A 27,843-nucleotide genomic window follows, 5' to 3' on the forward strand; every position below is an offset into this window, starting at 1 on the left:
TAATGAATACAGGAGTTACATTTTGTAGTGCACATAACTGATAAAATCTGTCAAAGACTACATGAATAAACTAAAGGTCAGTGTCACTTAAACAGTTTAAATAATTACTGGTAAAAGCAAAAGCAGACACAATGACTGATAACTGATATCTGTAAGGGAACATTGAGCTATTTGCTAGCAAGCCATGGCCATGTATAGCATTTCAATTACTAAACTCATTTTCTAACTGCATGCTTGTGTTAGAAGAGCAGTCTGCATGTATGAATAATATTTTGGGCTTGTAAAACTACGACAATAAAATATTTTTTTAAAAAATATTTAATTCATTCAGTGAAGAAGCTGCTCTATAACAACAGTTACTCTAACTGTACATGTGATAAAAACAAGTAAAGGACATACATTAGACCTCTCCTCCATCAGTTGCATTACTAGTTTGCTTCTGGGTCCAATTCAAGGTACTAGTTTTAACCTAGCCCTACATGGAATGGGGCCAGGTTATCCGAGGGACCATCTCTCTCTGATTATATCTAATTGTCCCATTAGGTCTCATCTGCTAAATAATTCCATCTGATAGGGCTTAGGAGATAAGCCTTTTTTTTCCACGGGATCCACTCTTTGGAACATCCTCCTCCCTGAGATCAGGTTAGCCCCAACTCTTGTGATCTTCCAGAAATCACTTAAAACATGTTTTTTCCAATAGGTCTGGGGTTCTTTTGGCAACAGAGACCTTGCATGCTGGCTACATCATGTGTAACCTTTAATGCATTCCCTTTAATGATCTGCAAGCCCACCTACACAGTAGCTGTAGACAAAATAGTGTCCAGTGCAATCTATGAGCTAAAAACCCCTGAATGATAACCATATCCCAGAAGGATAGACAAGAGCCTCTGTCCCTGAAACCTAGATTCACCGATTACTCATTAACATTTTCCCCCAAAGCTGCTCTTGAGAAAACATCTACTCCAAGATGTTTGATCTAATCATCTTTCACTGCATCGCTCAACTTGCAGTGCTTATGCTGAGCATTTGTAGCACACTCTGTGATTCAGATGCCAGTGTTGATTTTGGATTATGAACAACTGTCTACACAAAGGGATGAATGTAGCTTTTAAAGTATAGCCTAAATTCCTAGTTAAGCATAATTCAATATTTTCACCTCCCATGCTGTTGCTGCTACATCGTCCTCATTTCTGGAGTCTGTCTTGGTTAGGAAAAAAAGCCCACTGCTTCTTCATCTATTGGGAGTAGACCAATATTTCTGAATCTTAACAATTTTAAGATGCATGAATTTCAACTCCCAGAATTCTCCATCAAACATGCTGGTTGGGGAACTCTGTGCCTTGAAGTTCACACATCTTCAAATCATCAAGATGAGAAACTTAGCACTAGACAATGATTTCAAAACAAGAATGAGCAAATTCTGCTGGTATCATGGCCACTATCTTTGAAGGAATATAATGATTAAAAAGGAATATGGAAACCTTTCAATTTTTTTTTTCAAAGTAAGATTTGTCTATAGTAATGCAAGCATGTATTTTCAAAATAGGATCCGAGTGAACAAAGTTTATATATATATATATATATATATATATATATATATATATATATATATATATATATATATATATATATATATATATATATATATATGGATCTTTGGTCATTCGGTTTTTTCCCCGCGTAGAACTAAAGGTGTAGGAGCGTAGGAGCAACGTTTCGACGGAATCCCATTCGTCATCATCAGGCTGGTGGCTTCAGCTTCCTTCTTCTGCTTCTCCCAGAAGAAGGAAGCTGAAGCCACCAGCCTGATGATGATGGATGGGATTCCGTCGAAACATTGCTCCTACACCTTTAGTTCTACGCGGGAAAAAAAACCCGAATGACCAAAGATCCACATACAAACACCCGCGAAAACCTCAGAAAACATATATATATATATATATATATATATATATATATATATATATATATATATATATATATATATATATATATATATATATATGGATCCTTGGTTTTTCGGGTTTTTCCCCGCGTAGAATTAAAGGTGTAGGCGCAACGTTTCGACGGAATCCCATCCGTCATCATCAGGCTTCTGCTTCCTTCTTCTGGGAGAAGCATGTGGCTCTTGCTCTTTGTTCCTCTTTTTTAAACTGCCAGAGGGGGTGTGTTCTGTGGAGGTGTGCTCTGATTGGGTAGGGGACCAAGTGTGTTCTGATTGGGTGGGAGTGTGTTTTGAATGGTGGGTGTGTTCTGATTGGGTGGGGGTGTGTTCTGAGTGGATGGGCTGGTCTCAGCTGCCAGCTCCAGAACTGAGCTGGTGAGTTGTGCTGCTTTTGTTCGGCTTCGTGTTTGTGGTGGTGCCATGTTTTTATAGTGGGTGTCAGTTTGCTTATTGTGTGGTTTGGAGGGGTTTAAAGTGGCTGATGTTGCAGCTGTAGTTAGGTTTCTGTTTTGTGGTTGTGTGTCTTTATCGTTGTGGGTTCGGATTTGCTTTTTGAATGGTTGTGTGGTGGTGATGTCATGTGATGTTATCATGAGTTTGGGTCTGGTATCATTCTTGGTGGTTGGGCTTCGTCTGTCAATCAAGGCGGGTTTCCAAATGGCTGGTAGACGAGAGGTATCATCTCGTTTATTCATGCTGTGGGGGCGTTTTTCTATCTCAATGGCTTCTCTGATAATTCTGTTGTTAAAATGTTCAATTTTGGCGATAGTTTTGGTTTTTTTAAAATCAATTTCATGTCCCGTGGCTTCAAAGTGTTGGACCAGGGATGAAGTTTGTTCTCCCTTTCTGAGTGAGTTTTTGTGCTCTTCAATGCGTGCACTTATTCTTCTGTTGGTCTGTCCGATGTATGTGGTGGGGCAGGTGGTGCATGGGATTTCGTATACTCCTTGGTTTTCTAACCCAATTATGTCCTTGGGGTTTCTTAGGATGGTGGATATTTTTCTGTCTGTGTAGAATGCTGTTTTGATGTTGTGTTTTTGGAGGACCTTGCTGATTCTGTCTGTGGTCCCTTTTAAGTATGGGAGGAGGGCTTTGCCATTTTCTTGTTCTCTGTCTTGGGTTTTTGTGGGTGTCTCTCTTTGGATTAAGTTGGTAATCGTGTTTCTTTGGAATCCATTGGCTGTTAGTACATTAGTGAGAGTGTGTAGTTCGGTTTTTAGGTGTTGTTCGTCAGCTAGGTGTTTTGTTCTGGAGATGAGTGTCTTGGCTACGGAGTTGATCTGTGCTGGGTGGTGGTGTGAGAGTGCGTTCAGATAGCGGTTTGTGTGTGTTTTTTTATGGTAGATAGTGTGTCCTAGGGAGCCGTTGGATTTCTTGTAGACTAAGACATCAAGGAAGGGAAGTTGATTGTTAGCTTCTGTTTCCATGGTGAATTGTATTTTGGGGTGTAGGCTATTGAGGTGTATGAGGAAGTCATCCAGTTTTTCTTTGCCGTGTGGCCAGATTACGAAGGTGTCATCTACGTATCTGAGCCAGAGTTTGGGTTTGTGGTTGGATTTTTCCAGAGCGAGGGTTTCAAAGTGTTCCATGTAGAGGTTTGCGATGACAGGTGAGAGGGGTGATCCCATGGGTGCTCCTTCCATTTGTTTGTATCTTTGTCCATTGTAGATGAAGTATGTGTTAGATAGGCAGTGGTTGGTCAGATCTAGGATGTGTTTTGGGGGGTTGTATTTATTTAGGATAGCTGTCAAGGCTTCTTTGATTGGTACTTGGGTGAAGAGGGATACAACATCGAAGCTCACAAGTAGGTCCCAGGGCTGTAAGTTTAGTTTACTTATGATCTCTATGAATTGGAATGAGTTTTGTACGTGTGAGGTGATGGAATTTGCATAAGGCTGTAGTTGTTTGGCAAGAAATTTGGCTAGATTTTGTAGAGGTGAGCCTATGGAGCTGACTATGGGTCTGAGTGGGGTTCCTTCTTTGTGTATCTTGGGCAGACCATAGAGCTTAGGACATCTGGATGATTTTTCTCTGGGAATGATTGTTTTCTGGATCTCTTCACTGATGGGTGTGGCTTTTATTTTTGATTTTGTGGTTTTTTCCAGGTAGGTGGTGGGATCTGTCTTGAGGAGTTTGTATGTGGAGTCTCGGAGTAGGTTGGATAATTTGGTATGGTAGTCAGATGAGTTCATTACCACCGTGGCGTTGCCTTTGTCTGCTGGCAGAATGATTATGCTGGTGTCATTTTTTAGGTTAAGTAGTGCTGTCTGTTCCTCTTTGGGTAAGTTGCTTTTGGGTGGTTTGCTGGTGCAGAGGATGTTGGTAACTTCGAGTCTGATTTTGTTGGCATCATCAGGGTTAATTTTGGTCAGGCTGGATTCGACTCCGCATATAGGAGGTCTTGGTTAGCTGGTAGGTCTTGGTTAGCTGGTAGATTTCCTCCCCGTAGAGGTAAGATATTTGTTTTCTGAGGTTTTCGCGGGTGCCTGTATGTGGATCCTTGGTTTTTCGGGTTTTTCCCCGCGTAGAATTAAAGGTGTAGGCGCAACGTTTCGACGGAATCCCATCCGTCATCATCAGGCTTCTGCTTCCTTCTTCAAGACCTACGAAAAACTCGAAGTACGAAGAGCTTCCATCCTGTGTGACCTCACATTCCTACGCAACTGCCGAGACCAAAATTTAATCCCCACAATCAAAGAAGCCTTGACAGCTATCCTAAATAAATACAACCCCCCAAAACACATCCTAGATCTGACCAACCACTGCCTATCTAACACATACTTCATCTACAATGGACAAAGATACAAACAAATGGAAGGAGCACCCATGGGATCACCCCTCTCACCTGTCATCGCAAACCTCTACATGGAACACTTTGAAACCCTCGCTCTGGAAAAATCCAACCACAAACCCAAACTCTGGCTCAGATACGTAGATGACACCTTCGTAATCTGGCCACACGGCAAAGAAAAACTGGATGACTTCCTCATACACCTCAATAGCCTACACCCCAAAATACAATTCACCATGGAAACAGAAGCTAACAATCAACTTCCCTTCCTTGATGTCTTAGTCTACAAGAAATCCAACGGCTCCCTAGGACACACTATCTACCATAAAAAAACACACACAAACCGCTATCTGAACGCACTCTCACACCACCACCCAGCACAGATCAACTCCGTAGCCAAGACACTCATCTCCAGAACAAAACACCTAGCTGACGAACAACACCTAAAAACTGAACTACACACTCTCACTAATGTACTAACAGCCAATGGATTCCAAAGAAACACGATTACCAACTTAATCCAAAGAGAGACACCCACAAAAACCCAAGACAGAGAACAAGAAAATGGCAAAGCCCTCCTCCCATACTTAAAAGGGACCACAGACAGAATCAGCAAGGTCCTCCAAAAACACAACATCAAAACAGCATTCTACACAGACAGAAAAATATCCACCATCCTAAGAAACCCCAAGGACATAATTGGGTTAGAAAACCAAGGAGTATACGAAATCCCATGCACCACCTGCCCCACCACATACATCGGACAGACCAACAGAAGAATAAGTGCACGCATTGAAGAGCACAAAAACTCACTCAGAAAGGGAGAACAAACTTCATCCCTGGTCCAACACTTTGAAGCCACGGGACATGAAATTGATTTTAAAAAAACCAAAACTATCGCCAAAATTGAACATTTTAACAACAGAATAATCAGAGAAGCCATTGAGATAGAAAAACGCCCCCACAGCATGAATAAACGAGATGATACCTCTCGTCTACCAGCCATTTGGAAACCCGCCTTGATTGACAGACGAAGCCCAACCACCAAGAATGATACCAGACCCAAACTCATGATAACATCACATGACATCACCACCACACAACCATTCAAAAAGCAAATCCGAACCCACAACGATAAAGACACACAACCACAAAACAGAAACCTAACTACAGCTGCAACATCAGCCACTTTAAACCCCTCCAAACCACACAATAAGCAAACTGACACCCACTATAAAAACATGGCACCACCACAAACACGAAGCCGAACAAAAGCAGCACAACTCACCAGCTCAGTTCTGGAGCTGGCAGCTGAGACCAGCCCATCCACTCAGAACACACCCCCACCCAATCAGAACACACCCACCATTCAAAACACACTCCCACCCAATCAGAACACACTTGGTCCCCTACCCAATCAGAGCACACCTCCACAGAACACACCCCCTCTGGCAGTTTAAAAAAGAGGAACAAAGAGCAAGAGCCACATGCTTCTCCCAGAAGAAGGAAGCAGAAGCCTGATGATGACGGATGGGATTCCGTCGAAACGTTGCGCCTACACCTTTAATTCTACGCGGGGAAAAACCCGAAAAACCAAGGATCCACATACAGGCACCCGCGAAAACCTCAGAAAACATATATATATATATATATATATATATATATATATATATATATATATAAATATATATAAGGGATGCGGTGGCTCAGTGGGTTAGGACGCTGAGCTTGTCGATCGGAAGGTCGGCAGTTTGGCGGGTCGAATCCCGAGTGCCGCGTAACAGAGTGAGCGCCTGTTACTCTTCCCAGCTTCTGCCAACCTAGCAGTTCGAAAGCACGTAAAAATGCAAGTAGAAAAATAGGGACCACTACGGTGGGAAGGTAACAGCGTTCCGTGCGCCTTTGGCGTCTAGTCATGCCGGCCACATGACCACGGAGACGTCCTCGGACAAGCGCTGGCTCTTCGGCTTTGAAACGGAGATGAGCACCGGCCCCTAGAGTCGGAAACGACTAGCACGAATATGTGGGGGAACCTTTACCTTTACCTATATATATATACATACATATATATATATACATATATATATATATATGTCAAATGCTTGTTAACTATTTTTAGATTACCTTGCTAGGCCCCAAACATGGGACAAATCTTTATTTCCTGTGTCAGCCTAACCTGAAGGCCATCGACAGGCAGTAGTCACACCGGTGACAGCTCATATTTGTGTAAATTTTAAATTGCTAACAAAGAATTAAGGGAGACTGATATGCATTTCAAACTTATTAGTTTTCATTAGTCAGCCATACCCTTCAGGTTCGAATCTCAGAAGGGTATGGCTGACTGATGAAAACTAATAAGTTTGAAATGCATATCAGTCTCCCTTAATTCTTCGTTAGCAATTTAAAATTTACATATATATATATATATATATATATATATATATATATATATATATATATACTGTATATATATATATATACATATATATATATATACATATATATATATATATATATATATATAGAGAGAGAGAGAGAGAGAGAGAAACACTCATATATATATATATATATATATATATATATATATATATATATATATATATATATTGTGTAAATTACTAACAAAGAATTAAAGGGAAACTGAGATGCATTTCTGACTCCTTAGTCGTCCTCAGCCAGCTATACCCTTCTGAGATTCGAACCTGGGCTAATTGCATACAAGGCAGTGTTATTTGCCTCTAAGCCACAAGGTCCCTCTCGCTCTGTTAGCTTTTTTCTGCAAGGGAAGATATGTTTCAAATGTTAACTATTTAGATTACCTTGCTAGGCCCCAAACATGGGGCAAATCTTTATTTCCTGTTTTCAGCCTATCTTGAAGGCCATCAAACAGGCAGTAGTCACACCGGACAATTCATATATTTGTGTAAATTACTAACAAAGAATTAAAGGGAAACTGAGATGCATTTCTGACTCCTTAGTCAGACTCCTAGCAAGGTAATCTAAATAGTTAACACATATATATATATATATATATATATATATATATATATATATATATATATATATATATATATATATATATATATATGTTTTAATTTAATGCAATTGTTTAAATTTAACTGGCTCACAAAAACATAAAGTAGGGGTTAAATGAATACAAAGATTGTAAAAGTGGGTCTTTTACACTTGTTTCTACTATGAAATGCATTCCTCTGAGAATTGTATTTGGCCTTTCATTTCTCTTTCCATAATGACAATATTTTTTTCCCAGGTGATGCTATTGTTTGCACTTTACTTACTCATATAATTGGTATATTATATTCCTAGTTAAATTAAACAGTGAAGATTTATATATATATATATATATATATACACTAATGGACAAGAGGTAGTGGAGTAAGCCAGAATAGAAACTTGGGAAAAAAGACAGGAAAAAAAATCTCTTGTGTGTTTTATGCTTCTTAAAACTTTTTATTGAGAAAACTTTTGACATGTTTACTGTTGTTACATATTTTGTACTGTTGCGTGCCATGGGGAGTCACTTCTTGTGAAACAAGTGACCACAGAAATAAAATAAATAAGGGAAGGACAAACACAGGTGCTGATCCCACCTGCCCCCCATCCCCAATATGTTACTGCTGTACATACTGCATTTTTTACTACTTTATTTTAATCAGTTGACCAGTTTTATTGGTTTATTTTGATCAGTTTAATCAGTTGAGCTGGAGTGTATTGTGCTTAGATCAAGTGCAATTGAAGAAACAAATAAATATATAAATAAACAGACAAACAAACAAACAAACAAACAAATATAATGCAGATATGTCACTGTTTATGGATGAATCAGTTTCTTCACCAACCTGAAGGAAATGCGGGTCCCTTGCAATTTGGAAGAGTGTGCCTTTCCTCTTAGTTATGGCAATTTAAAAAATCTTAAAAGCAGGAGAGCATGTTGTTACAATGCTATAGGCTTTATCAAAGATTCGAATGAACAGGTCATTATATCTTGAAGTACAAAGATATATATACACATACACACACACACATACACACACACATACATACATACACATACACACATATACATCATACACACACACATATATATACACATACAGAAGGGTATGGCTGACTGATGAAGACTAATGAGTCAGAAATGCATTTCAGTCTCCCTTAATTCTTTGTTAGTAATTTATACAAATATATGAACTGTCCGGTGTGACTACAGCCTGTTTGATGGCCTTTGAGATAAGGCTGAAAACAGGAAATAAAGATTTGCCCCATGTTTGGGGCCTAGCAAGGTAATCTAAATAGTTAACATTTGACACATACATATATACATACACACACACACACACACACACACACACTGCAAATAACTGAATTCTCGCTACTCACCAACACATGTAGGAAGGGTATCGTTCCACTGTGCCAATGCATTGGGCACTGTGTCGCATCTAATTGCCATTGACCCATACAGTATGTAGCCTGGATTACATTCAAAAAGAACCAACGAACCAACTGCAAACTCATTTCCAATTCTTTTCCCAAAACGTGGTTCGGGCACCGAACTGCACTGTGTTGAACTTGTTCTTGGAACCGCTAAAACACAGTAGAGAAAGTGCATACTGCTTCATGATAGAAAATGAGATAATCCTAAATATATTTATCACAGTTTCAAATAAGAGGCTCAAATACCTGGAAATGTCTAGAAAAACTTCCATTCCCATTAGATAACAGAATAATTGTAGAAAGCTTTTCACAAAATAATATGGAAAGTACTGCTTTATTGAATTAATATACAAAGCAAAATTCCTGTTTCTGTGACAGGTAGATATTTAAATTGATTAGCTACATTTTTATGAATCTCTCCTTGTCATATTGATATTCAGATTTATAAACGGCTGGGTTATAGTAGCAAATGTTGACGTGCAATTATTTTTAAAGTGTCTGATCCATTTATAAAAAGGGAAACAATGGAAAGCTGTATTCTTATATATACTGGATTACCCCCACTTTTTTTCTTCATGGATCAGATTGCCTTGTAAATCAAAGAACATATTTTAATATTTAATAACAAAGTTATTTCTACTGCTCAATATAATATCACTGTCTACTGTATATTCAGATATAGAAATATATATCTGAGCAAAAGTTTAGATTGTATATTAATAGATAAGATTATAACTGAAATAGCAAAAAAGGCTTGTCATCACTTTTCCCCTTTAGATTTCAACCATTTTTTAAATTATGAAAGCATTGCAGAAAAATGCAAAAAAGAGAAAGAAAAAGAAAGGAGGGAGGGAGGGAGGGAGGGAGGGAAGGAGGAAGGAAGGAAGGAAGGAAGGAAGGAAGGAAGGAAGGAAGGAAGGAAGGAAGGAAGGAAGGAAGGAAAGGAAAGGAAAGGAAAGGAAAGGAGGAAAGAAGCAAGGGAGGGATAGAGAGAGGGAGAAAGGAGGAAAATGAACAAAATGAAAGAGGAAAGAAAGAAAGAGGAAAGAAAGAAAGAAAGAAAGAAAGAAAGAAAGAAAGAAAGAAAGAAAGAAAGAAAGAGGGAGGGAGGGAGGAAGGGAGGCGAGAGAGGGAAAGTAACTTTTTTTGCAGCATTCCTACTAACTTGGCAGATTTTCTGGTTAAACACAAAAAGACTTGAGGTTAAACTTTGAAGTTTGGGTTAAACACAAAAGACTTTGGAGTAGATCTGTGGGCTACTCCTTAAATATCCTCTGCAACATTCAATTTAGTTCATTCTGTTTAGGCCCCAGTGCATTCCAGCACTGACCTTTAGATTTTATATCCTTTAGATATTCCTATATGTTCTTCAGAATGTTTAATACTGAAAATATTCAAAATAATCAGACATAGTATTGTAACAGTAATATGGCATTTTTTAAAAAAAAAACCTCTAAAAGGTCAATAAAAGGTGAGAAATTAGCAAATCAAATTAATTGAAACATGTTAGAAGTATTTATGTCTCATACCTTGATAAACGAAGTGAAATCCTTTGGCTGTAACAGGTCCGACTGAAGTAAATCGGACAGTTATCTGGTTTCTTGAGCTCAATGGAAGGGATTCTCCTACTCAAGAAAACAAACGCCGCACCTCAGAAACAATTTTCTGTCAAGAATCCTACAATATCATTTGCTGAATATTTCAAAGAAGAGCACAGATTCTTATCCTCCTATAAGTATCTTGTATTAAAATGAGGGACTTTTTTTTCCAATTAGAGTCTATAAAAATAATGGCCTTTGCTTATTATTTCATTATTTACTACACTGTTTCAAAGCAAACTAGCTTTGGGATAGATATGGGGAACTAGAAGATACATACAAATTATGTTCATGAATAATTTTTTGTTTGGCATTTTACATTTATTTCTTGATCTGTAAGATATCAGTAATAATGGAACAGACTATTCAGGAAGAATGGATGTAACTATATTTTTAAGAGATGGGTTCAAAGGAACCCATGGGGGATTTGAATTAATGTAATTTTAATGCTTTTAAATGCTTGGTCTAAATTAGTGTTTCTCAATCTCAGCAACCTCATCAGTGGTGGGATTGAAATATGTGAACAACCGGTTCTCTGTGTGGATGCTGCTTCCGGAAGTCCATTCTGGCCCTGGGCAATAAAAAATTAGCTACCGGTTCTGCCGAAGTGGTGTGAATTGGCTGAATCCATCCACTGAACTTTATGATTTATGGACTTCATCTCCCAGAATTCCTGAGCCTGCACACTTGCTGAGAAATTACAGGAACTGAAGTTCATATGCTTCAAAATTGCTGAGGTTGAAAAATACCAGACAACATAATTATTTCTATCTCTATAGAAATAAATTTTAATTTTCATAATCCTGCAAATTTGAAGTTTGAAGAATCAGAAGTCTATATCAACTGTATTAAACGGAACCACTTCCAACTATGGCAGTTCTTTCAAAAAAAGAAATGAACAATATTTCTTCTTTTAAAAATCTTCCTAATCTTAATTATTAAAATTAAAAACCAGAGGAAAAGATCAATATCTACTGTATTTCATCAATGGAAAGTGCTTTTTCTCTTATGGTGATTCCAAGGTTCTAAAATTTTATATTTCTTTAGAACTTTGTTTAAATCTTTTAAATTGATATCCTATGAGTGAGTTTCACTAAACATAAACTTAAGCTATTTAGCTACAATGATATCCTGCAACCATCTATTTTGGGGTTTGCCCTCTAACGATTTCAGGAAAATGTTCACAAGATGCATAATTCCTTTTTAATATATTCAGAATAGACCATCCTCTAATACATCTGCATTATATTTTGGGATACATAACAGTACAAGCTCTGCTTATATTAACTCAAAAGACAATTTGACATCAACTGTTCAGAAAAAAATATGGATCCTATAATCTGTTCCAGCAGAACTCTTTATATAATCTGACAAATGTATCTATAAAGTTCATCATACTTATTTATGGTAGGGATTGTTTTGTGAGAAAAGACAGTTATGCGAAGAATATTTCATAAAAAATAATCTGATTTTGCCTGTATTAAATACTTCCAGATCTCACTGAAATGATGGAAGAATTAAATTCTTCAAGAATTTCAAAAAATACTAAATGTTGCCTGGGCCATATCAAATTTAACTTACATGAATGTGAGTATCCTAAGGAATGCATCAAAACTATACATGCCAAAATTATATACAGAGTAACAATAAATAAATAATATGCTGCTCCAGATGAAATATGTCAAATACATTGAATTCATCTGTGATTATTATGGTGTCTTGAAATCTGTTTGCATGAAAAATTATCAGATAAAATGCTAGTAACATTTTAGGGTAATTTCCATGTTGCTCTCTCTTGGAATGAAAGGACTTTTTTTTTAAAAAAAAAGTAAATAAATAATTAAAGTGGCTCTGGAAGAAAGAATGTAAAGATGATTTTTCTCCCAAGCAGTGCTTCAAATAATAGAATATACTACAGGAGAATACATAGCAGATAACTCTACCCTGCTTCTTTCGTGAAATATGAATGGCACTCTGAGAACTGATATTCACTTTACCGATTCTGATTAGATCCAACAAACTGACAAGGTATCAGTTTGCTTAAGAGTTTTCATCATTTCTGGGGGTCAGCTTCTGTCAGGCCAAAACAATCAAATCCACACATGAAGGGTTCAAGCTTCCTACTTTATTATATTCTGCCTATAATACATGAGTCTCCCAAGATTGCTTGCCTTCACTTGGGAACAAACAGATAAGGTTCCATGGAATTTAAGTGGGGGGGTCAGTCCTGGTTCTCTTGTGACTGCACAGTGATTCAAGACTAATTCCCCACTTGACCTTGCTGATAGTTCTCCTACTTGCCTCGCTGATAGCTTCCCAATATCTTGGCATTGGCACAAAATTGAAATTGTTCTGGATTGTGAAATTTAAAATGGTGGGGTTATCTTTTTTAAAAAAATAAAATTCAGATGACATTCCATAATATATTTTCTTTGTGTAAAGAGTTGTGTCAATTCAAGTCAGCTATCTTTCAATTTAAATCTTCATATGTCATGATCCTATCATTAATATGAATGTAAATCACCAAAGATGAGGTGCAAACTACATATGCTCTTTTCTGAATGTATAACCTATAGCAGGGGTCAGCAACCTGAAACAATGAAAGAGCCACTCGGAACCGGTTCCCTCACAAAAGGAAAAATTGGGAGCCGCAAATAATGTGTGCACATGCACGTACATGAGCGCATGCATAGAACAGGGTTTGACTGAAGAGTGGAGCCAAGGCGAGATATGCGCCTACCCTGTATATTTGAAATTATTGGTTGAACTTTTTTAGTCCCACTTTTTTTTTTGGACTGCACATGGCAGAGGACTGGGAGCCGCAGGTTGCAGACCTGTGACCTATAGGCACATCTCCAGCATTCTTTTAATTAACTACAGCTTTGACGATATTGCTAGTGGAAGAAGAGACTAGTCCTCGTTGAATTTATCTCATGTTAGATGATGGAAGGAATACATTTATTTTCTTGCATGATGCAGTTCCAACAAGAACTGCATGTTATCTGTAATTAATTAAAATAATATGGAATTTGTCTCTGATTAATTATGTTAAAAATTATTACCTTTGATGGCAAAGTGGATTTTAGATTACAGAGAAGTGGAAGCACTGTAATGTAACTATGTATTGTGCTGCAGCTCTTTTTAATCTTAAGAAATAGATGAATATTAATGACTACTGCTGTTTGATTTGTTAGAATAGTTACAAAAAACTTGTTTAAAGCCTGGAACATAAAGGGAAAAACATTAGAAACTCACACCTTATTTCTTATAATTATTTGCAAATAATTATTTCCTCAGTGTATAAAAATATAGAGTTTTTTCCCCAAAAAAACTTCTATAAAATAATTACCGATAATCTAAGGCACACATCACATTGTTTCTTCTTTCAACTGATTTCCCATAATCCCATAATAGTGTCAATTTAATCTTTTAATTTATGCACCCTCGATTGTTCTTCTATGTTCAAAACCAACTATGCTCAGCAGAACTATCCAGAGTAAAAGTCACTTAAATAAATAATGGATTTAGGACAGTTCTGTTATGAGATACCTGAATGTGATCCTGAGAGTGAAGATAATAAAGATGATTGCTGAGTTGGCCCATCATATACTTCAACCACATCATGGAGAGATGTCTGGAAAAATACAAACTGGCCAAAAACCACTAAGAGATATAAAAACAAAAAGGAAAGGAAAGGTTGAATGAAATACTCTATTTTTTTTTTTCATTTCTGGCCACATATACACTAAAGTTATACTGGTATATGAAACCATAATAGAATAGGTACGTGTGCAGTCATTTCTTTTTTCAGTTCAGTAGGAGAAAAGAGGATGAAAAAGCAGCAGAATGAAGAATAAGTTGTAACAGTGGGGAGGGAAGATAAATAGGAAGCAATCTTTAGAACCAACATGGCTAACATAGAAAATTGCACAGAGGAAGATTTGGAACACTTCTTGTTCTCATTATGGTTAGCAAAAGCCAGATGCGAGCAAAGAATAAAAATAAATAAATTTGCCTAGAAAGAAAATTTATATCTTTTTCATTTGAATATCACAATATATAATTTTATTACAGTGTTGAATTTTAATTAATTTCAGTATTATTATTATTATTATTATTATTATTATTATTATTATTATTATTATTATTATTATTATTATTATTATTATACATATTCTAAATGAACATGATTAGAATACATTAGCTTAAACGGATAAAAAGAAAAGCAGAAGAAAAAAAATGTGAAACATGGAACAAGGTGTGAGAAGTTTTATATCAAAATATATTTTACTCTTTATACTATTTCCATCTTCCCTTAAAATATTAACATAATCCACAATGGTCTGAGAATCAGTGTCTCCACTAGATAATTGATGGCCAAGTTGAAACTAAATCAATTAAGTAAAAATAGCAAACACAGGAAAATCCCTTTCACGCACTTCCTCAAACCCCCAAATAAATTACCCAGACCCAATCCATATATCAAAGGATAAAGTCTGCAAACACAGTGTTAATTAAATTACGTCCCCCAGAGGAACTGCATATTCACAACAATAAACTTACCTAAACACACACACACACACACACACACACACACACAGCCCTCAAGTGTCAGACTAGAATCAGCAGGTGACACCCCTGATAAGTTCCCCCTACAAAAAACTCTTGCTGTACCCCATCTCTCTGCAGCCTGCCACTAAATGCAAACTGTATTGCTTTTAGGAATAAATATTTCTTCTTTCCCCACAGTTTTTTGGATCTCATTTTTATTTCTTCTTCGAGCAGCCCTGGGTCGAATTGGAACTCCAAATTACTTTTCTGACAAAGGTTATTTAAGAATTACTGTCGGAATCCATTTATATCATATTCATAAATGTATGTTTAAAACATTATTCCATGGATTCTGCCATCTCCCGAGGAGGAAGGAACAAATGTGGATTCAGCCTGCCTTAGGCATTTCAAAGATTCAGAGAAGCCTTTTGAACTGGGGGAACAAAAGGGAGGGCTAGGAAGGAAGAGCAATAACCATAAACTCCAAAGTTCCATTTCCCACGAAAGGGATGACACAAGGTAAATGATGGGGGGCTGACCAAATGGGGTTAGGGAAGGGGGGTTGAACAGGGAACACTTTATAAGGTTTCAATTTGTAGAACAATATTAGATCCCGTCTTGTATTCCCACAGCCAAGCATGTCATAGTAAAGATTTCTTTTTGGACTAGAATTGGCTCCAAGAGTTTTGTCTTCCTAAGACGTGGTTTGGGGTGGGTCCTGACAGTCGACAGGATCTGCACTAAAAGTCAACCTGGAAGGGAGAAACCTTACCGGGGGATTTTGCAATAAACATAATGTCTGACGACGAAGCAAGAGAGGAGGGAAGCCCCACGGAGAAGGAGTCTTCCTCCCAACTGAAATCCCAGAAACGGTGGGAAGCTGAAGCATCATATTCGTCCTGGGAGGAAACGGTGGAGCAGCATGACTGAAAACCCTGGTGGTCAATGGGCGTCGGAAGGAAAAGTGAGTGGGAAAAGGCTTCGGGAGAAGTGTCCCTGAGATGGAGCGACCACCAACCGGAATGGAGGCAAGAGATGGAGAGCTCCCTGCACGCCAGTGAGGAAGAGTGGATTCTGGGAAAAGCTATTGACCTGATGAAAGCAACCCTGAGCTCACTAAGGGAGGAGAGAGCTGGAAACTTCAACCAATGCAACGCCTGGGGCCGCAACTGGAGAGGTAACGGAGGGGATCCAGTACCTGAAACCCCGGGGCTGTCCAATGGAACAGGAGTCGCTGACTCAGCAGTACCCACACCCCCAGACCCACAGACAGGGATCAAGATGAGGAGCGATACCCTCCACGGCGCAGACAACGCTCCAGTCAAAGATTCCCGCCCCTGGAAGCAAAGTTCAAGGGGGAGCCATCATGACTGCTATTTTTCCTAACCCAAGTCCTCAGCTACATGGAAGGATATGGACGGGATATCCCAAAGTGACAAAACCCGCATTCAAATTGTGCAATCCGCCATGGATGGGTTGGCTGCAGACTGGGTGGTGAACCTGCATAACTCCAACGCCCCAGAACTCAACGACTTCAACCGATTCATGTCATCCTTGAGGCGGCGGTTCGAGGACCCCTTGGCTGACCAGAAGGCCCAGGAGAGAATCAAAACGGTGAGGCAGGGCAGGTGAACAGTGGCCAAATATACCCAAGACTTCCGAGCCATCACCAGCAAGCTGAACTGGCCAGAAGACATCCTCCTTAGCCACTTCAAAGATGGTCTAAACTACAACCTGTATGATGCTTGCCTGCCTCGAGGAGGAAATAGACCTTTTGAAGAGAACACAGAGGAAAACCATGGGGCCGCCTGCCACTCGAGCAAACACATGAGGGGGAAAACCCACCGGCCACGACTAAAAAATCAAAGGAATGTTTCAATTGTGGAAGAGAGGGCCACCATGCTCAGAATGTCGTTTGAAAGCCCTCCCCCCCGCAAAACAGAGGCATCATCTTCCAAAAAGCTGGGGAAGCCCCAAGGCAACCTAAAAGAATCTTCCATGAAGGGGACAGAGCCTGTAGAGTCCTCAACTCCCGACAAGAACTGGGATTGGACTCCGGCCTATACCGCAGTGGCAATGGACATCTCAGAAGACAGCTCAGAGGGAGAACCATTGGTAAGTGGACCCCTTCCACCCATACTTAAGATAGTGACTATATTAGCTTCCTCTATGTCTAAAGCCTTCGAAATAAATGCTCTGATAGACTCTGACTGCATCCGCTGCCTCATCAGCCCAACACTGGTGGAGAGATTGAGCATTCCAGTGAGGAGACTAAAACAACCAATCTCCTTTAGTCAATTAGATGGATCAATAGCAGGGGGGACCAGCTACCCTAGCCACTCTACCAATTCACCTGTCCCTGGGGTCTGATGAGGAAGACATAACGTTTATAGTGGCCCCAGGCATGGAATGCCCAATGATTTTGGGACTGGAATGGCTGAAGAAATGGAACCCTGGGATAAACTGGAGGACAGCAGAACTCAATTTCCCAAAAGGGGAGCAGGAAAACGTAAAACCCCAAAACACCCCCCAACCCAAAGGGAGGAAACAGCAGCAGTGGGGAAAGAGAAGGGGTTACAAAAGATACCAGAGGAATACAGGGACCTTGCTGAGGTTTTCAGCGAGGAGCGGGCAGATGAGCTTCCCCCCACTGCCCCACAGACTGCGCCATAGAATTCAAACCTGGGGCAAAGCTCCCAAAACCCAGGATGTATGCCATGAGCCCAAGGGAAATGGCAGAAATGGAGAGATTCATAAACTTAGAAAGAGGATTTATTGAGCCTGCCAGACCCAAAGTGGCCGCCCCAGTTCTGCTCAGGGAAAATAAGGATGGTTCTTACCACTGTTGTATAGATTATAGAAACTTGAACACAATTAGTGAATGTAATACCCCCTACCCCTAATGAAAGATATGCTATCCCACCTATCGAAAGGAAGGATTTTCACTAAACTAGACCTGAGGGAAGCATACTACCGTATTAGGATTAAGGAAGAAGATGAATGGAAGACTGCATTCAACTGCCCATTGGGTTGCTACCAGTTCAAAGTACTGCCATTTGGACTGCAAGGGACCCCCACAGTCTTTATGCAATTAATTAATGACGTGCTAAGAGAGCACCTATATAAGGGGGTCCTGGTTTACCTGGATGACATTCTTATCTTCACGGAGACCAAAGAGGAACATATCAAACTAGTCAGAGCAGTCCTAAAAAAGTTGCGAGCTGCCCACTTATATGCTAAATTATTGAAGTGTGAATTCAATCAGGAAAAAAATGACTACCTGGGATATCGTATATCTCCAGAGGGCATCGAAATGGACCCTGAGAAGGTCAAGGCAGTATTAGAATGGGCACCTCCCCGCACACGGAAGCAATTGCAAAGTTTCCTGGGGTTTGCAAATTTCTACCACCAATTCATCCCCGCATTTGGCCAAATAGCCATGCCCCTCACAAATTTGTTGAAAATGAAGGGGGGGGTCCCCCATGAAACCCAGCCAGCCTCTAAAATGGACAGTGGAATGTCAAGCAGCATTTGAGAGGCTAAAGAGACTCTTTTCTGCTGAACCTGTACTTAAACACCCGGATCCCGACAAACCTTTTGTAATACAGGCGGATGCGAGCGATGTAGCAGTCGGAGCCATATTACTACAGGAAAATGATGAGGGGACGTTGCAACCTTGCACATATACATCCAGGAAACTCACGGAAACAGAACAATGATGGCCAATATGGGAGAAGGAAGCATTCTCATTAAGGTGGTCGTTATTAACATGGCACCAATTTTTGAAAGGAAATAAAATACCTTTCCAGGTCTGGACAGACCATAAAAATTTAGAAGCGCTAAAAACGCCCAGGAAACTCACTTCTAAGCAAGCCCGCTGGTCCCAACACTTTCACTGATTCAATTTCACTCAAACACTTGCTGGGGGGGAAGAACTTCCTGGCAGACGCATTATCTCGCATGTCCCAATATAACAGCACATGGGTAACTGACTTTAAACCACTTGTACCAGAACAATAACTGGCAGCACCAGTCACCACCAGGGCACAAGTAAAAATGAAGCCAAAAGTGGATAGCCAAACCAGAATAGAATTCCAAAAGTCCTTGGAAGGGGACAAATGGTTCCAGAAAAATAAGCATGTGTGCACAATTAAAGATGGACTACCCTGGGTGGGTGAGAAGTTATACATACCTGCCACCCAGAGGACCAATTTCATGCAACTGTGCCATGATACAAAATCAGCAGGACATTTCGGGTTTGTAAAAAACATTACACTTAACTAAAAGGCAATTTTGGTGGCCATCTATGAAAAAAGACATAGAAAGCTATGTGAGCAGTTGTCAAATTTGTGTGATGGTTAAGAGGTTACAAGGGAAATCGCCAGGACTATTACAACCGGTGGCGAATCCCTCAGCCCCATGGAAAGAAATAGCCATGGACTTTATCGTAGAACTACCAGAAAGCAACGGAAACCCCGTTGTCTGGACTATCACTGATCTTTTCTCTAAGCAAGTCCATTTCATACCTTTCCAAAAAATTCCAAATGCAAAAGCATTAGCAAAACTTTTTCTACAGCATATTTACAGATTGTATGGGGCACCACAATGCATCATATCTGACAGGGGGGTGCAATTTACCTTGGCATTTTGGAAGGAATTTTTATCCTTGTTAGGAACTACCCAAGGACTGACATCTAGTCATCATCCTCAGGGGAATGGGCAATGTGAACGGTCTAATGCAGTACTTGAGCAATATTTAAGATGTTTTATAAGTTTCCAACAGATGGACTGGGTGGACCTACTGCCTTACGCAGAAGTGGCATATAACAATGCAATTCACTCCAGCACAGGTTACACTCCTTTTCAAGTAGCTACAGGCCAAAGCTTCAACCCCATACCTGATCTAACTCCAAAAGAACCGGTAATTCCAGAACTAAAAGAATGGATTGCTCAGTTACAATACACCTGGCCTATTGTCAGAAAAGCGTTAACAGAGGCTAGATTAGCACACAAGACACAGGCAGACAAGAAAAGAGCCGATCCCACACCGTTCAAGGTGGGAGAGATGGTATATCTGTCTACAAAATACCTTAAGTCTCTCCAACCCTGTAAAAAACTAGGACCAAAATACATTGGACCTTTTCCAATTAAAAGAATCATAAACCCAGTAACAGTTGAATTAGGACTACCTAAAAATCTTAGATGAATACACCCAATCTTTCACTGCAGTCTAATAAACAGAGAACAACAATCTCCCCTACAAACAAAAATCCCACCACCACCACCTCCCATCATGGTGGAAGGGGAACAACATTTTGAGGTGAAAGAAATTCTGGATTCCAGGAAACATCATGGAACAACCCAATATTTAGTGGCTTGGAAACACCTCCCCTCCTCAGAAAACAAATGGGTCAGCAAACGCCACGTTAAAGCACCAAAGCTGCTTAAGAGATTTCATACAGAATATCCGAACAAACCGAGTTAACATTTATATATGTTTTTTTTCTTTTTCTTTTCTTTTCTTCCCCTACAGATGGACACATCCTTTTTCTAAGGAGAGCGGACTGTCAGAATCCATTTATATCATATTCATAAATGTATGTTTAAAACATTATTCTATGGATTCTGCCATGTCCCGAGGAGGAAGGAACAAATGTGGATTCAGCCTGCCTTAGGCATTTCAAAGATTCAGAAAAGCCTTTTGAACTGGGGGAACAAAAGGGAGGGCTAGGATAGGAGGCATCTGGCTTGTGTCTTCTTTTGAAGGAAGAGCAATAACCATAAAATCCAAAGTTCCTTTTCCCACGAAAGGGATGACACGAGGTAAATGATGGGGGGCTGACCAAATGGGGTTAGGGAAGAAGGGTTGAACAGGGAACTCTTTATAAGGTTTCAATTTGTAGAACAATATTAGATCCTGTCTTGTATTCCCACAGCCAAGCATGTCATAGTAAAGATTTCTTTTTGGACTAGAATTGGCTCCAAGAGTTTTGTCTTCCTAAGACGTGGTTTGGGGTGGGTCCTGACAATTACATTTGGTTGGGATGTAAAGTTTCTATAATACAGAAGTGCAATGGCTAAGACTCTACAAAGATGACTCTACAAATGCAATGGCTAAGACTCTACAAATTAACTGGAAAACTAGGCTATAAGGAAAACCAAACTTCCTAAAGTCACTAAAGTTATCTAGTTTTCTAAAAGTAACTTGGAAGAAAACACAATTAATGAAAGAAATATCTATTCTCTTTTCAAAAAATATTCCCTCTTTTTTTTGTTTCGGTCAGATTTCATCTTATTTATGGTTCCACTTCTGGGTACTTCAGAAGTGTTGGAACAGATTCAGTGAATAGCAAAAAGAATAAGCGGAAAACTAGAAATTAAACCCTATGTAGAGGTACGGGGAACTAGGAACAAAGGCAAAGTAATAATATCATAACATCAGAACTAGAAGGTATGCAACCTAAAAGAATCACAATTTGTTTTGCACTTGAGAGGATAAGATACAAAATAATGTACATATGTTCCAGGAAAACAGATTCCAATTGAATTTTATAGGAAAGAATAGTAGTTAGAGAAGTTTGACACAGGAATTTATTACCCCTTGTATTGGTAAGTATTCACCTGGCAAGGATACTTTACATTAGATTCCTGCTCTGAGCAATGGTTAGACCCAATTTACCATAATGGTAAAAAGGGTAGGCCAGTTACATCGAATTTGGGGGAAAGAGTTATGTTATCTTGTATTTTTTCTACTGCTTTCCAAAGGACGATTATAATGCTACCAATCTAGAAATTTGTGGCCAATGCAGTCCTGGATACAATACCTTCAGCATGTTAACTATGTACAATGTATTCAGCAATGAAAGTCTCTGTTTTCATAGGACCTATGAAAATCCCTATAGTCATGCTTCCAAGTACGTTGGAAAAATGCAGGCTTCAAATGGGCCAATAAACCTAATACTTGCTAGGCGAAAACTCTTTAAAAAAAGGAAAGTTTAGGAGAAGCCTAATTTATTCTGATTCTATCATCAGTCAACAAGTTCTGTGCCCATTGAGAGTGGAGTAAAATTCACTCACTATCACCATATTTTCCTTTTGCTCTCTTCTCCCCAGCTTTGGCATTTGCACTTCCTGCCTTCAGCACTTGTGTGGAGGGAAGAAAATTAGACACAATATTAGATTTGTCTTGGCAAGGTCAGAATACTATCAGAAGGGGAAATTAAGTTTAACTGATGGGCATGGAATATTATCCCAAAAAGAACAGCATCTTTAAAAAGATTAACAAAGCAGGCTAGTTGGTTAGCTGTGCCTTCATCTGCATGAATGCACACAAATATATACCAAATTCCTTCAAATAGTCTATAGCATTTTTACCTGTTGTGTTTTTATAATGGATGATTTTAATGTTCAATGTTTTTATGTTGTAAGGTGTCCCGAGTCATTGGATATGAGATAGGTGGCAAATATTTTTTATAAATAAAATTTAGAAATTCATGACAAATGTTTTCAATGAGGTTATGTTGAAAAAACTGTTTCTGGTTAATTTTCTACCTCCAAAATGATACATAACGTACAGAATAACCATCTGTGAATTATCTTAATTCATAGCTACATGTTCAGATATATAAATACAGTATAAGTAAGTATATTACCGTATATTGTGAAAAACAAGGAATATATTTCCACAATATAAACTGTTGATTGCTGTAAGCTTTCATAAAACATTTATGAAAAGCAACTGTCCTGACATAAAGCTATATCCTTGATATATAGAGAGTTATTTAAATTTCAAAAATTGTTCAGGAAGCTGTTAAAGGAAATTAATATAAATGTAGAATTTAACTGAACCCAGGATACAAATCTGAGGCTCACCATGACTGGAAAAAGATTCTTGTAAGAAATAAGTAATTGAATCTATGAGATAAAATAAAGAAATTATAGAAAATATAGCATTTAAAAAAAACTGTTTGTGAAAATAGCTTAAGTGAAAATAAGCTCTTTTTACAAATTGCAGACGTTGGAAAATGTATGTCCACGCTTATTGTGATATTTCAATATTGGGGTTTTTTTTGTCAAAGTTTGTTTTAAAATTAAATTGTAATTCAAGAATAGTATGAGTTTTTTCTATAGATATTTAATTTTGTTTATTATATAATCCCTTTTTTAAAAAAAGTAAAAAAACACTTAGAAGATATACTGTATCTCTATAGCACTGAATGTATACAAGTATGTATTTATGTGTATGCATTTCAACAAAAAACATTTTTTTAGAAAAAAAATCTAAAAAAAGAATTAATGGAACATGTAGACCCATGGGAAATAAGAATGCATAGAATCACATGATTTAAATAACCACTGTCACATCACATAAATCTCTGTATTATATCATTACAATTTTACATAATTTTGCAATACAACACATGTAAAAGGTATTCCACAATGAAACATACATTTTATACACTTTTGAGTTAGATATTTGTGGTTCATAATGGACACAAGGTCTTTAAGGTATGCATTTTAATACAAATCAACACAATAATACATTTCTCTGATCAGGTCACCTATCCCTTCCATTGTACCCAACATAAATAACATGTTCTCAAAAGTGTTTTTTCAGTTTTCTCTCTCTCTCTCTCTCTCTCCCCGTCTGTCTCTCTCCCCTCCCTCTTTCCTTCCCTCCATCTCCCTCCCTCTTACTCTTATATTTATGAATCCAAAGCTTAAGAAGTTCTTGCATCAATAACCCATTATGCAGAGAAAAGACAATTATCTGTCACAAAACAAGTAACTTACTTGCTGCTTTTATGGAAATGTTGGCATCAGCTATTTTAATTAAGTAATATTTATTAAGTATTAATATGCTCATTAATTTTCCATTATTGGATAATGCCAGCAAAAGACAGTTTAAAGCCAATAAAGGCACATGCATTTGTATAAAATTGCTGAATTCTCCTCTGATTCAGCACAAAGTGCCAATAAAGTATGCTAACTTTCTGAAGATGGTTCTGATGAACTTGAGAATCATGACCTTTTCTTTACTATAGTTTTCTTCTGCATTTCTTTACCACAGTTAAATTTTCCTCAATAAAAAACCACAAATCAATAATATTGTTCCTTAAATGGCTGATATGTGCATAGCTGAAATCCCAAAAGTTAAAGGAGGAAAATGTTCTATTAAACATTGCATTAGAGACAGATGTGTCCATAAATATGATAAACTTACACTATAACTGAGTATCTGCATGCTCACACACACACACAGTTCAATGTATACTTCATGTTTATTGCCCAAAGCAAACTGAATTATGCTTTGTGATCAAAAGTCTTTCCATTTTTCTTGGGAATAGCAGAATAAACATAACAGGAAACATATCTATAGTATTAGGTTGTACCTTTACAATTTCCAGGCAGAAAATCTTGTAGGTAGAATATTATCCATCTATAAAATGGATAGATTACTGCCATACAAAACAGATCAGGTTACTCAAGGGAAAGACATGGTCCCAGGGACATCCTAAATGGCCATCAACAATGTCAAATTGGCTGCATAGCTTGTTTTGCTTTGGGCAATAAACATGGATCACATATTGGCAAATCCCTAATTGATATTTTCATACAGGTGAAACTCAAAAAATTAGAATATCGCGCAAAAGTGCATTTATTTCAGTAATGCAACTTAAAAGGGGAAACTAATATATGAGATAGACTCATTACATGCAAAGCAAGATAGTTCAAGCCATGATTTGTCATAATTGTGATGATTATGGCCTACAGCTCATGAAAACCCCAAATCCACAATCTCAGAAAATTAGAATATTGTGAAAAGGTGCAATATTCTAGGCACAAAGTGTCCCACTCTAATCAGCTAATTAAGTCATAACACCTGCAAAGGGTTCCTGAGCCTTTAAATGGTCTCTCAGTCTGGTTCAGTAGGAATCACAATCATGGGGAAGACTGCTGACCTGACAGTTGTGCAGAAAACCATCACTGACGCCCTCCATAAGGAGGGAAAGCCTCAAAAGGTAATTGCAAAAGAAGTTGGATGTTTCCAAAATGCTGTATCAAAGCACATTAATAGAAAGTTATGTGGAAGGAAAAAGTGTGGATGAAAAAGGTGCACAAGCAGCAGGGATGACCGCATCCTGGAGAGGATTGTCAGGAAAAGGCCATTCAAAAATGTTGGGGACTTTCACAAGGAGTGGACTGAGGCTGGACTCAGTGCATCAAGAGCCACCACACACAGAAGGATCCTGGACACGGGCTTCAAATGTCGTACTCCTCTTGTCAAGCCACTCCTGAACAACAAACAACATCAGAAGCGTCTTACCTGGGCTAAAGAAAAACAGACCTGGTCTGTTGCTCAGTGGTCCAAAGTCCTCTTTTCTGATGAGAGCAACTTTTGCATCTCATTTGGAAACCAAGGACCCAGAGTCTGGAGGAAGAATGGAAAGGCACACACTGCAAGATGCTTGAACTATGTATATGAGATAGCAGTGTTTAGAGATATAGTCTGTCTTAAAAACTAATATCATTTTAAGAAATAAGAAGCTGAAAACCTAGCAGACTGAACAAGAACCCTACAGGGGAAATCCACAGGAGTCATAAATGCCAACAAAATGAAGGATATGACTGGATGATCGAAACCTCACACCTTTTAATGAATGCCACATAAATCACAATAAACAATAGGCTCAGGGCTTTGATTTTGAGCCTATCATTTTGATATTGTTGACTGCCCTGTGGATAGTGGCCATGCCTTTCCTTCACCATTTCCATATTTGGACCTGAAATCCCCAAAAAAGGTTTTAAAAAGGAAAAATAAAGCCTTTGTTCTATGCTTCTGTTGTTAGGTTATTGAATTGGTACAATTACTTAATGTAATTATTGAAGGGTAAATCTACTCTATTCTCTTCACATATATTTTACGTGTGTTCTGAGCAATATAATAACAGTAACATATGGGCATATATTATAATAATAATAATAATAATAATAATAATAATAATAATAATAATAATAACAATAATAATAATAATAATAATAATAATAATAATAATAATAATAATAATAATAATAATAATAATAATAAGTTGGAAGGGACCTTGGAGGTCATCTAGTCCAACCCCCTGCTCAGGCAGGAAACCCTATACCATTTCAGACAAGTGGCTGGCCAGTCTCTTCTTAAAAACTTCCAGTGTTGGAGCATTCACCGCTTCTGGAGGCAGGTTGTTCCACTGGTTAATTATTCTAACAGTCAGGAAGTTTCTCCCTAGTTCTAGGTTGCTTCTCTCCTTGACTAGTTTCCATCTGCTGCTTCTTGTCCTGCTTTCAGGTGCTTTGGAGAATAGCTTGACTCCCTCTTCTTTGTGGCAGCCCCTGAGATATTGGAACACTGCTATCATGTCACCCCTCACCCAGAGAAATTTCTCTCTCTGTCTCTCTGTGTGTATTTCTGAGTGTGTGTCTGACTGTATGTCTGTTTCTCTCTCACACACACATATACTAATCAGACTAACAAACCTTTTTGTCAAGTTGAATTTGAGCTGCAAAATGTATTAAAAGTACTAAACTGAAACACTGATATTTTCTGGAAATTATCTGTGTTCAAAGCAGTCACTATTATTACCATTTTTGAAATGTCAAGTTCCATAATGCATATATCCTTGGGCAGTGATTTGAAAGCCATCCATCCTAATGACAATTTTTCCTATCTCGAATAGATCAAGCTTCAATAAAACAAAGAATAATTATTTCAAAGAGCAAGTTGTGGTGCCCATTTTAAAAAGTGGATTACAACTTTTTGTTATTCATGCATTATTCAGGGGGAGAGAGAGAGGGAGAGAGGGACAGGGCGAAAGGGAGAAAGAAAGACAGAGGGAGAGAGAAAGAGAGAGCGAAAGAGAGCAAGAACTCTCTCTTATCCTGAATTATTACTTTTGAAAGTTACACAATCTGATTTGTGGACACATCTATAAAAAACTGTAATAGTGAATGAAATACTTCCCTGGTACTCTTGACGTAAAATTCCTCCCATAAGCCTAAGGCTTTAAAGTGATTTTGAAATTTTTTTACATTAAGCAATCAGCATCTAAAGAGATGCAGTGTTGACCTTGAATTTAAAGTAAAGAGTGAAAAACTTTGAAGAAAGCATTTAAAAAATGTCATTACAACATTTATTTGATCTTTTTTTGACAAAATAGTGCTGTTTCATTGTTTGTATTTTATTGATGTGAATGTCTCTCATCAATGTCTCTCATCAATGTCTCTCAATTATTTTATTGATGCAGAAGACATATATGAATTATGAATTAAAATTCACAGTGTAATCAAGCCTCACTTATTTTTGCTCTGCAGCAAAAGAGAAGTAGACTTGTCCCACCAAAGCTACTGCTAAAATAGCTAACATGGGATTACCTCATCTTTCCCTTATATATCAAAACTTTGTAAGTGAAAAGCCAAAAGAAATATATTGGTTTCTCCATTATTAGTGGCTGTCTTTTTGTCAC

At 38.2% G+C, this 27,843-nt stretch overlaps 1 protein-coding gene across 1 annotated transcript in view; it reads right to left on the minus strand.

Moving 5' to 3' along the window:
* CSMD3 (CUB and Sushi multiple domains 3) overlaps positions 1 to 27,843 on the minus strand; it is a gene marked incomplete at its 5' end in the record, with an annotated part of 537,637 nt that overhangs the window by 137,956 nt on the left and 371,838 nt on the right. The window contains 3 exons of the mRNA XM_083360336.1: positions 9,135 to 9,338; positions 10,718 to 10,813; positions 14,336 to 14,449. Of these exons, the coding sequence (XP_083216462.1) occupies positions 9,135 to 9,338; positions 10,718 to 10,813; positions 14,336 to 14,449 (414 nt within the window). The remainder of the gene's footprint in view (positions 1 to 9,134; positions 9,339 to 10,717; positions 10,814 to 14,335; positions 14,450 to 27,843) is intronic.

This window comes from Vipera ursinii, assembly GCF_947247035.1.
Source record: "Vipera ursinii genome assembly, chromosome: 3".
Lineage (NCBI taxonomy): Eukaryota > Metazoa > Chordata > Lepidosauria > Squamata > Viperidae > Vipera > Vipera ursinii.